At 39.5% G+C, this 14,395-nt stretch overlaps 1 protein-coding gene across 3 annotated transcripts in view; it reads right to left on the bottom strand.

Moving 5' to 3' along the window:
- fndc3a (fibronectin type III domain containing 3A) overlaps positions 1-14,395 on the bottom strand; it is a 72,628-nt gene that overhangs the window by 17,602 nt on the left and 40,631 nt on the right. For all 3 annotated transcript variants that reach the window (XM_072460613.1, XM_072460631.1, XM_072460623.1), the window contains 12 exons: positions 13,781-13,857; positions 13,360-13,600; positions 11,470-11,763; positions 10,775-10,833; positions 10,455-10,621; positions 6,698-6,757; positions 6,471-6,609; positions 5,449-5,502; positions 5,248-5,372; positions 4,865-5,039; positions 3,344-3,430; positions 73-211 (listed from right to left, as the gene is read on the bottom strand). In XM_072460613.1, coding sequence (XP_072316714.1) covers positions 73-211; positions 3,344-3,430; positions 4,865-5,039; positions 5,248-5,372; positions 5,449-5,502; positions 6,471-6,609; positions 6,698-6,757; positions 10,455-10,621; positions 10,775-10,833; positions 11,470-11,763; positions 13,360-13,600; positions 13,781-13,857 — 1,617 coding nt within the window. The remainder of the gene's footprint in view (positions 1-72; positions 212-3,343; positions 3,431-4,864; positions 5,040-5,247; positions 5,373-5,448; positions 5,503-6,470; positions 6,610-6,697; positions 6,758-10,454; positions 10,622-10,774; positions 10,834-11,469; positions 11,764-13,359; positions 13,601-13,780; positions 13,858-14,395) is intronic.

Below are 14,395 nucleotides of genomic sequence, written 5' to 3'. Positions count from 1 at the left end.
TGAGTCATTGATAGTGTCAGCAGAAATGTGCTCCTAAAACAGACCAAAGTGCAGAGAGCAGTGGAGTCTTACCCCAGGCCATTTTAAAGGTGTGGGGCTGCACTCGCCCTCTGATGGCCGGTCTGGAGGGGCAGCCCGGGGCGTCTGGCTTGGTGATGAACTCCACCACGTGGCTGGGGTTGCTTTTGCCCTCCGAGTTGTACGCCGCCACCTGTAGGACAAGGGTGAAAGCTAATCGTCAACATGCTGGGTGAGAACAGGTGGAAAAGGTCACTGTGTTTCCAGGGAACAAGCAGAGGTGAGGAGGGGGAGGGCCCATCAATAACAGCAACACTGAGGCTTTAGATGTGTCAGCCTTACAAAGAAAGTACTCATTATAACATAGTTGAGAAATGTAAAAGGACATTTCCTGAATAGTTTTAGAATTGGCTTGCTTTATATTAAAACTACAAGACCGGATCAGTAATCAAAAACAGTATAGAGCATTTCCTTTAGTATGATATTTTTTTTTGTATCAAAGCTTTACATTCACCAGAGATTTGTTAACAAGATATTTGAAAATGTCTTCATTAATTCCATTTTGTCCACCATCTGATAAAAGAGAACTGTTCAGCTCATGGGCAGGTGAAATATAAAAAGATAAAAATTAGTGGGTTACTGCCACTTACTTCCAGTCAAATCAAACATTCTGTGATTACGGAGCTTGTGCAGAGCTTGTTAAATTATAATAAACTAGACAGCAGAGGCAGAGTTTCAGCTTATCAAAGAGCCAAGACATTTGTGTATAATCCAAAGGGTTCAGATACAGTCTCAATTGGAATTGCGGGTGGTTATAGTCAAGCGTTTTCGGGAAAATCAGACAGAATGGTTAAAAACTAGGTCCATAATGCAAGGAATATATAGCCGAGTACTTGAAATTTAGAACATAATCAGGTTGAATAGGTGGGTTTGTGACAGAGGTAAACCTTTTCGCTTTACCAATTACTGTAGCAACTTCATCTTTATTATTCCCTGCTTTAAAAACAATATGCCGAGCTCCCTTCGTTATAAAAATAATTTGTCCATGCAGGGTTATTGCTGATAAGTTGTACTGTAAGTGTTTTTGAGCTGTATAAAGAAAATTACAACCACTTATATGATCTACCTAGACCTGAAAAGATAAAAACAAGCCAAAAAAGGACAAAACCACCACTGTGTGCAAAATGATGATCCGAAAAGCTGGGCATTAGTGGCACAGTTGTGTTCTCCATCAGACAAAGCTGTTCTGCAGAGCGCTCATCTGTGCACAGCTGGAGAATCACACACTTCCAGGAGTCTTATTAGGACATATGGACCTTTATTGGCTAATATAATACTTTTATTTCTGCATTACACAAATAGAGCTTTCAGAGATGGGCATTTTCTTAAGCAAAATAAAAGTGCACCTGCTGTTGTTAATATCTGCAGTAAGAACCAATCAAGATAGCAATGAAAAGACTCAATATTATAAAAGTCCACTTTAATACTGCAATACTGACTTAATCATGTGCAATACTGTCATATGCATACACAATAATGTCATATTCATATTCATGTGCAAAACTCATACGCAATAATGTGATATTCATGTGCATATAACTGCTGTAAATTAGAGTGTTTACTTTTGCCACTATTATTAATATTATTTTTGTCTTATGTTATTTTTATGTTATTTCTTTCTATTCCTTATTCAGAATATGAGAGGTTTTGTCTTTAAGAGTTTTGTTTCTAAGAGTTTTTCTATTACGTTTTTTAAAGCTTCCTTTAAGTTATCTATATTACTTCTGTATCTACTTGCGTTGCAACACCAAAATTTCCCCATTGTGTGGATAAATAATAGGCTATCTTATCTTATCTTATCTTAATGAACTTTCTTAATGTGTCAAATGTCCTGCAACAAAGGCTCGAGTGCTCAGAAAACTACTGTTGTCACCTTCCCCCATATTCCCGCCCACATCCCTGTAATAAGTTGCAATTACTTAAAAAAGTAAGACTCTGAATGACACATGTTAAGCCACTCTTCATATATGTCACTATGAAGAGGCGGGGCTTATCAGTGCTGCAGTTTTAAACATTACGTAAATGGAGTGTTTCTATTATGAGGCTGTATTAGAACAATATTACAGTTTCCAAAGAACGTAAAGTAAAATAAGGATCTACTGTACTAGTAACTGAAAAAAAGCATAATGTCTTCTTTAAGCAGCATGGACCCCGTCAAAATGAATATCCTCATCTGTCCTGTAATTTATCCCGTTCTCAAAGCAATTCAACAAACAATGGTCTGTAAAGCTCAGATAATCCATTCAGTAAGAACATACTAGCAGCTAATATCCATGTAAACACTTAATCCTGCTCTTTCTCACAGAAAGACCGTTGTGTTACTGTGAATTATCGGCCTACAAGAAAGTAAATATACACAATCCTGTTTTGGGAAAATACACTCTAGTATAGGCTTGTCACGATAATTACTATATACATTTTCCGTTCAATATATGAAAGCTGGAACTATATTTTTGGTGGGCTCAATATTTATCTTTTCTTTTTTAGTATGTTTATTGTAGAACAATAAGATTCTGAGCTGTAGAGGGTTAAAAAAAGTGATTTCAATAACTCAATATTGACTCATTTGTTTGCAGCTCATGTACTGTACATTAAGAAAAGGGATTTACTAGAATGATTTTGCTTTAAGGTTATTGTGTCAGTAGAATAAAGAAGTTTCAATATTATAATTTATCGTGATATTTTCTGCAATTCAAAATAGGCTATTGTGACTGGCCTCGTGGTTACAACAACTACTACGGTACTATTGCCAGTATGCGTAATACTTATATATGGTATTAGTATTTTTGACAACTAAAGGTATATTTTTGATGAGAAAAAATATCAACAGTCAAAATCTCAAGAAGGTCAAGTTGCATAATTTGTGTCCATTTTGTTAGTGCTGTATTTTTTCTGAGTTTTGGCCGGGGTGCGACTAATACTTATATTTATACTTGCAACCGCATTTCATACTCCAGTGCAACTTATATATGTTTTTTCTTCTCTATTATGGTGCGACTTATAGTCTGGAAAATACGGTAATTGGACAAAATGGCAAATAATCTATGTACTTCTTTACATGCATTTGCATCACTCTTGCACCAAGATGAGTTCACACACTTAATGCATCATGTCACAGTTGCTTGGGCCCTTCACTTCCTCAAACGGCCCCCTCACAGCCTTCTTCAAACGGGTGCATCACACAGACCTGCCGACCCCCCCCCTCTCTGCAGCGAGCGGCCCGTGTGAAATGCGTTCCCTGATGACCTGCCGTGAGTATGCTTACCCGGAACTTGTACTTGGTGCTACGATGGAGGTTTCTGACGGTGCAGGAGAGCTCATCGCCATCGTAGCTCGGCTGGAATCCATAGCCCTGGGATACGCACAAGAGATCATGAGTAACAGGACTACAGAGTGAGCAAAGAAGAGGAGCAATGAGAGGAACAAGAAAGCCTTTGAGAGAATGCTATGCTATGACCATCTACTTCAATATGAATAAAAGGACAAAATACTTCTGCATCTGATCTTGGAAGGGCTGCTTTCATTTGATTTCAAATTTACACTGTGACCAAATAGAAATGTGTAAATGCAAGGCTGCAATTAATTATTTTTTTATTAGTCGATTAGAAAGATTATTTCTATTGTACATTGAGACTGTTTGAATACATTTTAATCCAAATAAATATTAGATAGAATATTTTCAACATTTTGATATAATAATACTGCCGTCTGTGTCATGAAGAAGTATTTTTGAATGCGTGTTAAAGGCGTAATGGACGATTTTTTTGGCCCAAATCTGATTCTTATTTCCTTGTGGCGTGGACTGCCGATTAGTCCTGCCATGTATCAATCATAGAACTCACCTACCGCTCACCTGCAGCCGCGTCCGGCTCGTCCCCATGTATCTATCATAATATAGTTCCCTCAGTGTACGGGACAAAATTAGGACGGAGAAAGACTGTTCGAGCTGTCTCTGAAGAGACGGAAATCTAAGGGAGACGAGAGATGCGATGCGATCCGTCGGGCTAATAAACAAACGCACGTGTGTGTTGTATCATGCGCACTTCCGCCCGAGTTCTCAAATCGCCGAAAAATCGTCCATAACGCCTTTAAGAGTCTGTATAGTCCAGATAACAATTATGATCATCAAAATACGACGACAATTAAAAACGACAATGACGACTAGTCACGATTAGTTGATGCAGCCTTATTCAAATGAATTGTTAATCCAAACATTTTTGTGACCTTGTCCCATTAATATTAACAAACCAAAATATTGTTTTCATGTAGAATCTTCCATAATAATAATCATGCATAAATAGTAAAGATAATAAATTGCATACAATAATAACCTAACCCTGCTTTAAAGGTCCAACCAACTTTATCCCTGACCTGTCTTGGACTTCATGATGCTGTGTACTTAGATTATACTACTATTTAATCATCAGGTCAACATTCAGTCTTTCAACAATCATCAGGCCACATCTGACAGCAATTGCAATTGGAAAAAACACTTTTCAGTTTTCTTATTTTAAACGAAATTTGGAAATCAGGTATAATTTTCCTTCCACTTTGTGTTGCTCTTTCACAAAAAAAGCCAGAGCTATTTACATAAGTGTGTGGTCGGGACGTGACGAAAATGTGAAATGGTTCCAGGGGTACGAATACTTTTACAAGCCTCTGTATGCATTCTTTAGCCCACCCATTGCTAAGGATAGGCTTTTTTAACAATTCCATACTCAACCCTTTGGTAAACTTCAAAATCTTACAACGCGGCATTGCATTTCAAATAAAAAAAACAACCTACCGAGCCTTCCTCCTCCATCTCCAAAATATAGTAGATGTCGTCCTCTTTGGGTGAGCTTTGAGGCCGCTGCCACTTCAGACACATCCAGGTGACCCCCGCCTTCTCCAGCTCTGGGGGGAAGGGCGGCAACGGCACACTGCATGAGGTGAACAGGTCCACCACTTCACTGAACTCACTGGAGACACGAGAGAGAGAGAGAGAGAGAGAGAGCGAGCGAGCGAGAGCGAGAGCGAGAGAGAGCGAGAGAGCGAGAGAGCGAGAGAGAGAGAGAGAGAGAGGCGAATGGAGAGGAAAAGACAGAGACAAGAGACACACGTATGAGCGAGGGAATGAGACACCCACACAGTGACAGCGGGGAGCGCGCTGTGGAGATCTGACCCTACCTTACGCCCATGTCGTTTTTGGCTGCGAGGCGGAAGGAGTATCGAGACGCTGGAGAGAGCTTGGTCACTCTGTACTGCTTCTGGGGCCCGTAATAGCACTGCTCAAACGTTCCAGTGCTTTTTCCCTTTAATGGACAAGTTCAACAGATCAAATTGGCTGAATAAATGTGCATGACAAACTTAAGGAGATTCTAACTATACCTGATCCCACTGAAGAATGTAGTTTTGGATTTTGGAACCGTTGTCACATGGAGCCTGTGGATACAGACACATTTTGTTACATTGAGAAAGCATATTGGAGCTTATGTTCTCAAATAAGTGTAACTACATCCTTGTACACTAACAGACCGATCAAAGCATTAGGAGCAGGGCTGGACGATATGGTCAAAGAAAAAAATCTTGATTAATTAATTTCAATCTTTAAAGTGAAGAGTTCATACCATTGTAATTCCTTTCATACATAAAATACTAGGCTATGGGATTATAGTCTATTTTAATTAATTGTAAAAAAGTTTATTTTTTTTAATTTGCAACCATGTGTTTCATTTTTATCTTGCATATGGATACCAACCGCCATAAAACACCAAAGAAGAAAAAGAAGAAGAATCAAGTGTTTATCTTTCTGTAAATTCTAACGCTTATCTCAATCCACTTAATGCTGAATTTTCTCCCCTGCACTAAAGATTCTCTCTTCATTTCTTTGTATTAAGTGCAATTTGTCTCAGTGACATTTTCAACAATATCAAACTATCAGAGCAATAAGGTGTTGTAGAAAGCCAATCCCATTTTATATAGTAAATTAATCATAGATGTCATACTTTTGAGCCAGAGAATACGACTAATTCATTCAATAGTTGTGACAGTGCAGTAGAAGCAAGATTATGGACAGAACTGTAGCTCCATCATTCTTCTCCTTATCAATCATTTGTTACTTTGAGTCAATGGAAAACTGGAGAATGAACAGTTACAACTTCACTTTTCTGTACATGTCAGAAACCTGCTGTATTTGAATAGAGTATCAGCATTGAATTTTGTAAATTTTACGTCAATGTGCTTTGACAATAACTTAAACCAACAAAGCTACATAAATTAAGTTGAAGTCTTTGGGTGTGTTAAGTGAGGCAGAAAAGATGATGAAGGTGATGTACTGGTCCATTGGCTGGTTTATAAAGGACTTCCTCTGGCCCTGTTCCTCAGCAACTCCATAACTGTCAGTACTCTACCTTCCACTGCAGCACCAGAGTGTTCTTGGTCCCGCTGGCTTTTCGGGGAGGATTGGGGGCATCGGGTTCGCAGGTTAACGTGGTGAAGCTGACGGCGTCTGACACACTTCCATGTAAACAGTTAGAAATGGCCAGGACCCTGAAGAGCGAAGGGTAAAAAAAAAAAAGCCATTACAATGTAGTCCACAATTTAAAAAGCAAAAGGGAAAGAAGGAAAGCAGGCCAACCTGATATGATAATCTGTTGCTGGTCGAAGGTCTTCTAATGTTGCACTAAGTTCTTCACCACTGCGCCAAAGGAAGATATTGAATTTAGTATAAACATTTTAAATGCGTTGCATATGATGATGATATGATATGTGTTTCAGCATCATATGTCCAGTGATAGTAGCTTTATTTTGTGCCAACATGCTTAGCAAAACAAAGCTAGCCCATGTTAGCAACATCAGTTTCCTGTTATTGACCAATTGCACTCACTCATTTCCAGTGCATACTGCATCAAACATTATCCAAACCCAATGCAAGAGACGTTAAAACGCGACATAAAGGTGCAGAGAAGTAATAAGTTTGGAAAACATTACTCTTCAGCCATGTCTCAAGTACCACAAACTTGGAATTACTTTTCTTCTTTTGGTGACCTGCTGAGATTTGCCTTATGATTAAAATAGACTGATTCAGGTAAGATTTAGATTTTATTTATTAAAGCTGGGATTCCCAATTTTCCTGCCGCCAAACTGGAAGCAACTCATCTCTAGCGCTCCCTTTGGTGCATGATTCATATTGTGTACAACTTTAAAACAGCATTTGTGAAACAAAAACATTTACAGAACGAGTCTGGCGATGATTTATGGCCTTAAAAACAGCACTCTGAGCCATGTCACAGATCAAGAAAATGTAAATTGTGGAGGAAATTCAAAACGTTTGACCGTTTTTGATCACCAGGATTAATCAAACTAGAGTGAGTGAAGCTAAATGCTACTCCATGTATGTTTTTGATGAGGGCACAATGTTAGAACATGGTTAAAAGGTCAGAAAAGTCAATTTTGCATAATGTGTCATTTAAGCAAACATTTGTTGGAGTATAGCAAATGAGTGACTATGAAACGAGTGACACAGCTTCAGGTCCTATGTTATTCCCTCATTAAAAACATGCCTTAAGGTTTTATATTTAATTCATGCATGTTTGTGTAATCTTGGACCCGTCCTGGGCACTATTCAAATCCTTTTCATGGCTCGTACTACGTGGCTGTCTTTTGTACAAGGGACAGTCCACAGGCTTATGTAACCAGGAAGTCTCTGCAGCACACCTCCCATGCTCCCACTCAGCTCCTCCCTGCAAGTTGAGCTGCTCCTCCCCTCATAGAACAGAGTGGCAGACGGCGGTAAACAGCTACAATACAGACATTTAAGCTATGTTTTTTTCCTGATTCTCAATGGAAATGTGTCCACGCAGAAAGTGCATTTTATATTCCAAGAAGGCAAGTGCGTTTTCACTCTTCCCAGGGACGAGACAACTCAGGGACTGCTTCTTCATCCGCTTGTTCAATAGTGGACTAATTATACTCTAGGCTCTAGAGAAGGATGCCCTCCCAATAATAAAGAGAAGTACAGCGAGTCTGCAACTTGTTTGTTGAGAACAGATTTACTTTGGCTGTGATTCCTAAAACCTGTGAGGGTAAACTACCACATGCAAATAATTACTTTTAATATGCTCGCCTTTGTTTTTATTAGTTATTACTACCTTCATAAACTTGCATGCAATTGTGTTGTGTTGAAAATAATTAAACATTTGAATACGTTGTTAATATAGTATTCTCAAAGGTCCCATGGTGATCTATATTTGCTTTTAGGAATGCAACAATATTCATAATAATTAATTGTTTGATACGGTGTCACGATTCAAAAAACGTGGTTGCTCTATACACACATGTTGCTTCATGCGCGCTGGGTTGTCGTACATGTTGGTTTGGAAAGGCACATGTTAAGCTGCGCCGTCCTTTGCAAATTCAGGAGGCTTCCTAGAGACTTGGAGCTGCTATATTTGAAAAGAGGTGGGTTTTATTTACTTTAATATTTTACTTTTTATTTTACGTTGATCCACCCAGAATTGACGCAAATATGAACTTCTTAAGACTCTAGAACCTCTGTTGGCTTCATGTCATTAAATAAAGGCACTCGTAATTCATCCGTAACTCGCATTTTGCCATCTCTTCTCAGACATTATCTTAAGTGTTTTAATCAAAATACGGTCTGTTAAGACATTGATTAATTTATTTGGTCAGGACAGTGCATGTTACTGAACATACAATTGCAACAATGAAAACTTATCTTATACATGAAATACATACATTAGCCCATGGTTTATCCATGGGCTAATTTTCACTCTCACAACACACTCTCACTCATAAACTAGCTACTATTGTACATGTTTTTAGTGGTAGGGGAAATTGGAGTACCCGGAGGAAACCTGGGCCTATTTATTTGTAACATAACATGATTTGAGTGAGCTGAAAGAAAAGAGGACACAGTTGTGTGTGTGAGAGCAGGTGACTGTGGGAGGAGGTTCCGTCTGTTACTGCTGCGGTGACGAGGGAGTGTCAGGTGGAAAAGACATTTTATTAAGAAAAGAATCATGAACTGCAAAAAATGGAAAGGTCTGATAGTGTATTTCTTGCAGCATACCATATTAGGTATATTATAAAAAAGTGTAAATTCAGGGGCCTCATTTATAAAAGAGTGCATCAAATTCTACTTGGAAGACTGTGTATGAACAAAATCCAGATTTCACGTACATGTAAAACCCATCATACCCACTCCTTCCTTTCCCATTGAAAGTCACTTTGAGCAGCAGAAATGAGCGCACAAGATCCCACCTTTGTGCCACGCCTCCTTTACGCCATCATTTTACCATAAAAGGACAATGCAAGCGAGTTTTGAAATGAATAAACATGAGCTTATAATGAGCATTGACTGAAAATGTTAGTCAAAATAAATATTGCGTTTTAAAACTTAATAATCTTGCAATTTGCATTTTTTACATTTCTACAGTGCTCCACGTGCAGCCGGTTTCCCCAATCCCTGCCAGAGTTAAAGGAGGACCTCTCCTACTCCATTATTATACCACTGAAGTATACTAGTACATTATTATACCACAGAGGTATAGTAAGTAGTACATTAAAGTTTTGACCAAAAATGTATTTGAGTTTTTAAGAAAATAGGCCGGATCTAAATTACACTTATAGACTGCATCTTATACAATAATAAGCACAGAGCAAAGTAATAGTAACATTATTACAAAACACCCAGCCCAAACCAGCTCAGGCTCATGCACATGTGGCGATACAATCCGAACCTAATCTGGATCAAATCATTCACTTCGCTTTAGTGTTGTACCTGCTGTTGTCAAGCATTGTTCCTCTTTCGGACCATTTGCGCCTTCTCCTCGCTCCTCTCCTTAAAAGCCCATGCAGGCACCACACATTTTCATTCATGCGCCTTTTACCCTTCCATCGCGCAGTTAACTTTATTAACTTGGGTGTTAATATCGTCTCAAGTCGGGAGAAAAGCACATTGCGTCAATGACAGCGCTCTGCATGCTGGGACAGCTCCATGCACAGAATGCGTAATGTGGCAGTGGAGGGACATGCACAAGTGCACCGACAGGGCAGCCGTGCACGCTGAACCTGAACTGTGCGGATTTTGACGGGCTTGGGCCAAGAATCTACACTTGAATGTGGATTAAACAACAGAAACTCTGTCAGACTGGGGCATTAATAGTAGTAGTAGTCTTTAAACAGCACATTACGGGTTGACGGAAAAGCCCTGCCGTAGCCAGACGCACGCAAAGGTCCATGGGCTTGTGAGAGGTGAACACAGAGCTGCGATGCGATGTGTGTGTGATTGAATGATTTGGCAATGAATCCAAAATAGGGACAACTAAAGCCACAGGCAAGCAAGCACCATAGCTTGTGATGGCTGCGCTCACCAGTACACCGTCTTGTACTTCCCGTCCTTCCCACTGAAGGAGATGGAGACTTCATAACTGAGGGCTTCGGGGAGACTCGGCCCCTCGTCCATGTTACCGTTCTCACCATCTGCTTTCGTGGGTGCACTCCAGCTCACCACTGTTCCTCTGGCCTGAATGTCAGACACCTAAACACAAATGTTAGTCTTAGGAATGTGAAAAATCCATACACAAAATCAGTACTTGCTAGTCTGAACTATGCAACAGTTGTCAATTGTAATCAAGGCAATGGCCAGACCAAGTGGAAAGAACAATAAATGAGAGCAAACCGAAACACTCACCATTGGTTTACTGATGGTACTTAGAAGAGCCAACAGTGCCTTCGCCTCTTCATCAAGCTCTGTGGAGTAACAAAAAAACATATTTTCAATATGATTTTCCTGAACATAAACAAGTTGTTTGAATTTATATTGTATTGAATTTATCATTTAACACAAAAATAGCCAAATCCTCTGCTCCCAACCACTTTTACTGACATACTGTTCTTTTTACAGAGAGAGATATACAGCCATATCATATAATTGACTAGGGGGGTAACGGTATGGTAAAACAATAATTTGGTTTTGGGAGACATTTTAATAATTTTGGTTGTACAGTACATAGTTGTTTTTTTTTACCAATTTGTGATTGAGGTTAAAAAAATACCCTTAAATTACAGCATTTATAGAATATACTACCTGGCCCTTTAACAAATTAACCCTGATCTATCATAAATCTATTGATCTATCTGATTAGAGTCCCTGTGGAAATGTGAGACACATGTGAACATTTGTACCCCCACGCAAAAAAAAACAAACTATTTTAACGGTATGACGTTAACTAAACTGTATGTGCTTTACCGAAATGATTTACTCCTACCACAATTACCGTTACATCCATATCTATGAGAAAGGACTGAATCCAGAATACATTTGATTGATTGCACAGCTACAACTTAATTTTAATAAGACTACATGTTTCCCATTAATGTGCGTACCTTCTGAATCTCCATTTTTGCCTGGGCTTATCTGTGCCTCCATGGTAGCCTCTGTGTGGCTGGCCTGCCCCTGCTCCGGTTCCACTGGTTTCCCGCCAACTCCGTTGTGGATGTCCAGCATGGACGGGCTGCTGCAGCTCTTCTGGGGCGAGGGCGGAGGGCTGTCCTTCACTGGCCCTCCACCTCCCTGACGGTCTTTGAGTTTCTTCTGAAGACGCTCGTACGTTTTACTGGTTCTGTCGTCTCGGTGGACAAAAGGCGGCCGGCCGTGTTGTGTGTGGGAATCTGCAGAGACTGGATTAGAAAAAAACAATTGCAAAATAAAGAATTTAATTAATTTGGCACCAAAAAGATGGAAAAATCCATTTGATTGGAGCACCTCTAGTTAATGGCCTTTAAACGTTCTCTTGAGTACCTTTAGATTGGCATAACATGTTTTAGAACTAATTTTTTTTTTTTTTTAAACTAAAATACTTGTACCTCTACAGTATACCACGGCAATAACTGAGTTTTAACACCATATTCCCTGGGAATTACACACATTTAAAATAAACATTGCAAATTAGCCTCCTGACTTTCTGACGTAGCTAGCAACACAGTTGTAATGATGCTGATTTGACGGCAGAAATGCTTAGAATTAGTCTAGCGAGTGACGTCACACATCGAGAAAACATCACACATCAGGAAAATTCAGAATTTAGTCTTTTTAACGCTCAGAGGGGAGAGCCCTTTCTAATCAGGATTCATCAAACTAATGTGAATGAAGGGAAACGCAACTCCAGATATGTTTTTTAATGATACATCAATGTTATAACATGGTTAAAAGCTCAAAAAAGTGTAATTAGAAAAATATGTGTCCTTTGCGCCGTTGCTAAACAAGTACATGCTTAGCTCCCTCGGGTAATGCATGTAGCCTTTATCTATTGTGCATATTGGAAGAAAACAAAAGGAGTAAAAAAAAAAGTGGTATATATTCTGTGTATATTAAAGATAAACTTTCAGCCTAACCTAATTTAGAATTAATAGATCCTGACACACGATTTATAAATCGACTGCAAATAAACTATCTATTTTATATAAAATAAATCGAATCCCAAAATCCATATCCGCCAGGGTTCTGGATTTATTTCAGTCAGCGTTTGGAGAGGCCAGTGAGCAGGCCGTTACAGTAGTCTAATCTCCTGGATATAAACGCATGGATAAGTCTCTCCAAGTCTGGTTTTGACGCTATACTTCAGATCATGGCAATGTTTTTTATATGTGTCATTGATGTGGCTGTCAAAGTTCAAGTCTGAGTTCATTATTACCCCTAGTTTTCTAACTTTATTTGTAGGTTTTAGAGCGAGACCCTGAAGTTGACCGCTAACACTTTCTCTTTGTTTCTGTGGGCCAAAGACGATGATTTCAGTCTTGTCTGACTTCAGCTGGAGAAAGTTGTTTTGCATCCACACTCTGATCTGTTGAATGCAGTGAATCCACTGGTCCATATTCACCTGACGTCAGTGAAACATAGATCTTAGTGTAGTCTGCATAATTGTTGCACACATTATTGCTGTGTATTAAAAGACCTAACGTTAGCGTATAGAGGTTGAAGAGAAAGGGTCCCAGGGTTGACCCATGGGGCACAGGTCAAAGCCATGTTGTCAGAGATACAATGAACACATTCAACAAAATGCTCCCTTGTCTTCTAGATAGGACTTTAACCAATTTAGGTTAGTGATGCCCACCCTGTCTCTGTAAGAGGATCCATGAAAGACAGTGTCAAAAGCATTACTCAGATCTAACAGAATTAAGACTGAGGCTTTGCTGAATTCATCGCATTTTTAGTTTTAATATCTCTACCAGATATTATAAGCATGGATTCAGGAACAAAGGTGAACTTCGGCTTACCCTGCTCTGAGTAGATGTGAGATGGATTGTACTGGGAGATGTACTGGGAGCTCATGTCCCCCACGCCGCCGACCATGCCTGTGTACATGTGTGGAGGGGGGGGCATCATGGCGGGGTGCGGGATGAAGGCAGGCAGGTGGGCGTGGGGCGGGGCATGGTGCAGTGGGGAGGGGGCTCCAGGGTGAAACTCTGGCTGCTGAGGTAAGACCAGGACCCGCCGCACCCCGTTCTCTTCTATGATCTGTCAAAACACAAGGAACAGAGGACGATTACACAAACATATAATAATATGAGTTTTCAAAGCCAACATAGGGATGAGCACTTCTATCAAATGTTGCCTCCATGTACCGGTATTTACTGCATACTTTGGAAAAACGTTATTTGTAAATTTGCCAAAAAGAGCAACAATAGAGTAACTTACTTGTGAAACATATCCAGGAGGCACATAGATTGGAGGCACTGAACCGTTTGGAGACATCATGGGAACCTGAGCAGGACCTGTGGATCACAACATGACACTCATTTCAATGTAATTTAATTTGAAATTGGTAATTAATTCAAATTAAACAAACCGTATGCTGTTCTCCAAAAGACACTCTAGTGACAAAAAAAAGTTACCTTTTCTTACGCTTGATGGTAACAAGTTTTACTCCAAATTGTAGAAAATAAAAATCCAGCAAAATATTTCTCAGCGCTGGATTATGGTGATATTATACCATATATTATCTACAGCAACAGCGTTAAAGCGTCTGAAATTGGTTTATCATTCAGCTCTAATGTTCATTACAGGAGAAGGACACAGAACTCACCACTGTCAATTATATTCTAAAGGTGAATGGCAATCATTGGATGCAAGAAGAGAACAGCACTGCCTTTTGTTTATTTATAAGGCTCTAGTTTGTATTTTGACTGATTATTTATCAAGTTTGTTACACCTCAGGTCAAGTTGAGGTCTCAGGACATTTTTAGCTTACAATCCCATCGTATCAACACAGACAGGAAACAAGGATTTCAACAACTTTGCTCCCTCCATTTG

This window comes from Eucyclogobius newberryi, unplaced genomic scaffold (assembly GCF_026437365.1).
Source record: "Eucyclogobius newberryi isolate DKJ021-1_F unplaced genomic scaffold, fEucNew1.0.hap1 SCAF_10, whole genome shotgun sequence".
Lineage (NCBI taxonomy): Eukaryota > Metazoa > Chordata > Actinopteri > Gobiiformes > Gobiidae > Eucyclogobius > Eucyclogobius newberryi.
The sequence above is the reverse complement of the archived record's forward strand: the minus strand, read 5'-3'. Positions and strand labels throughout refer to the sequence as shown.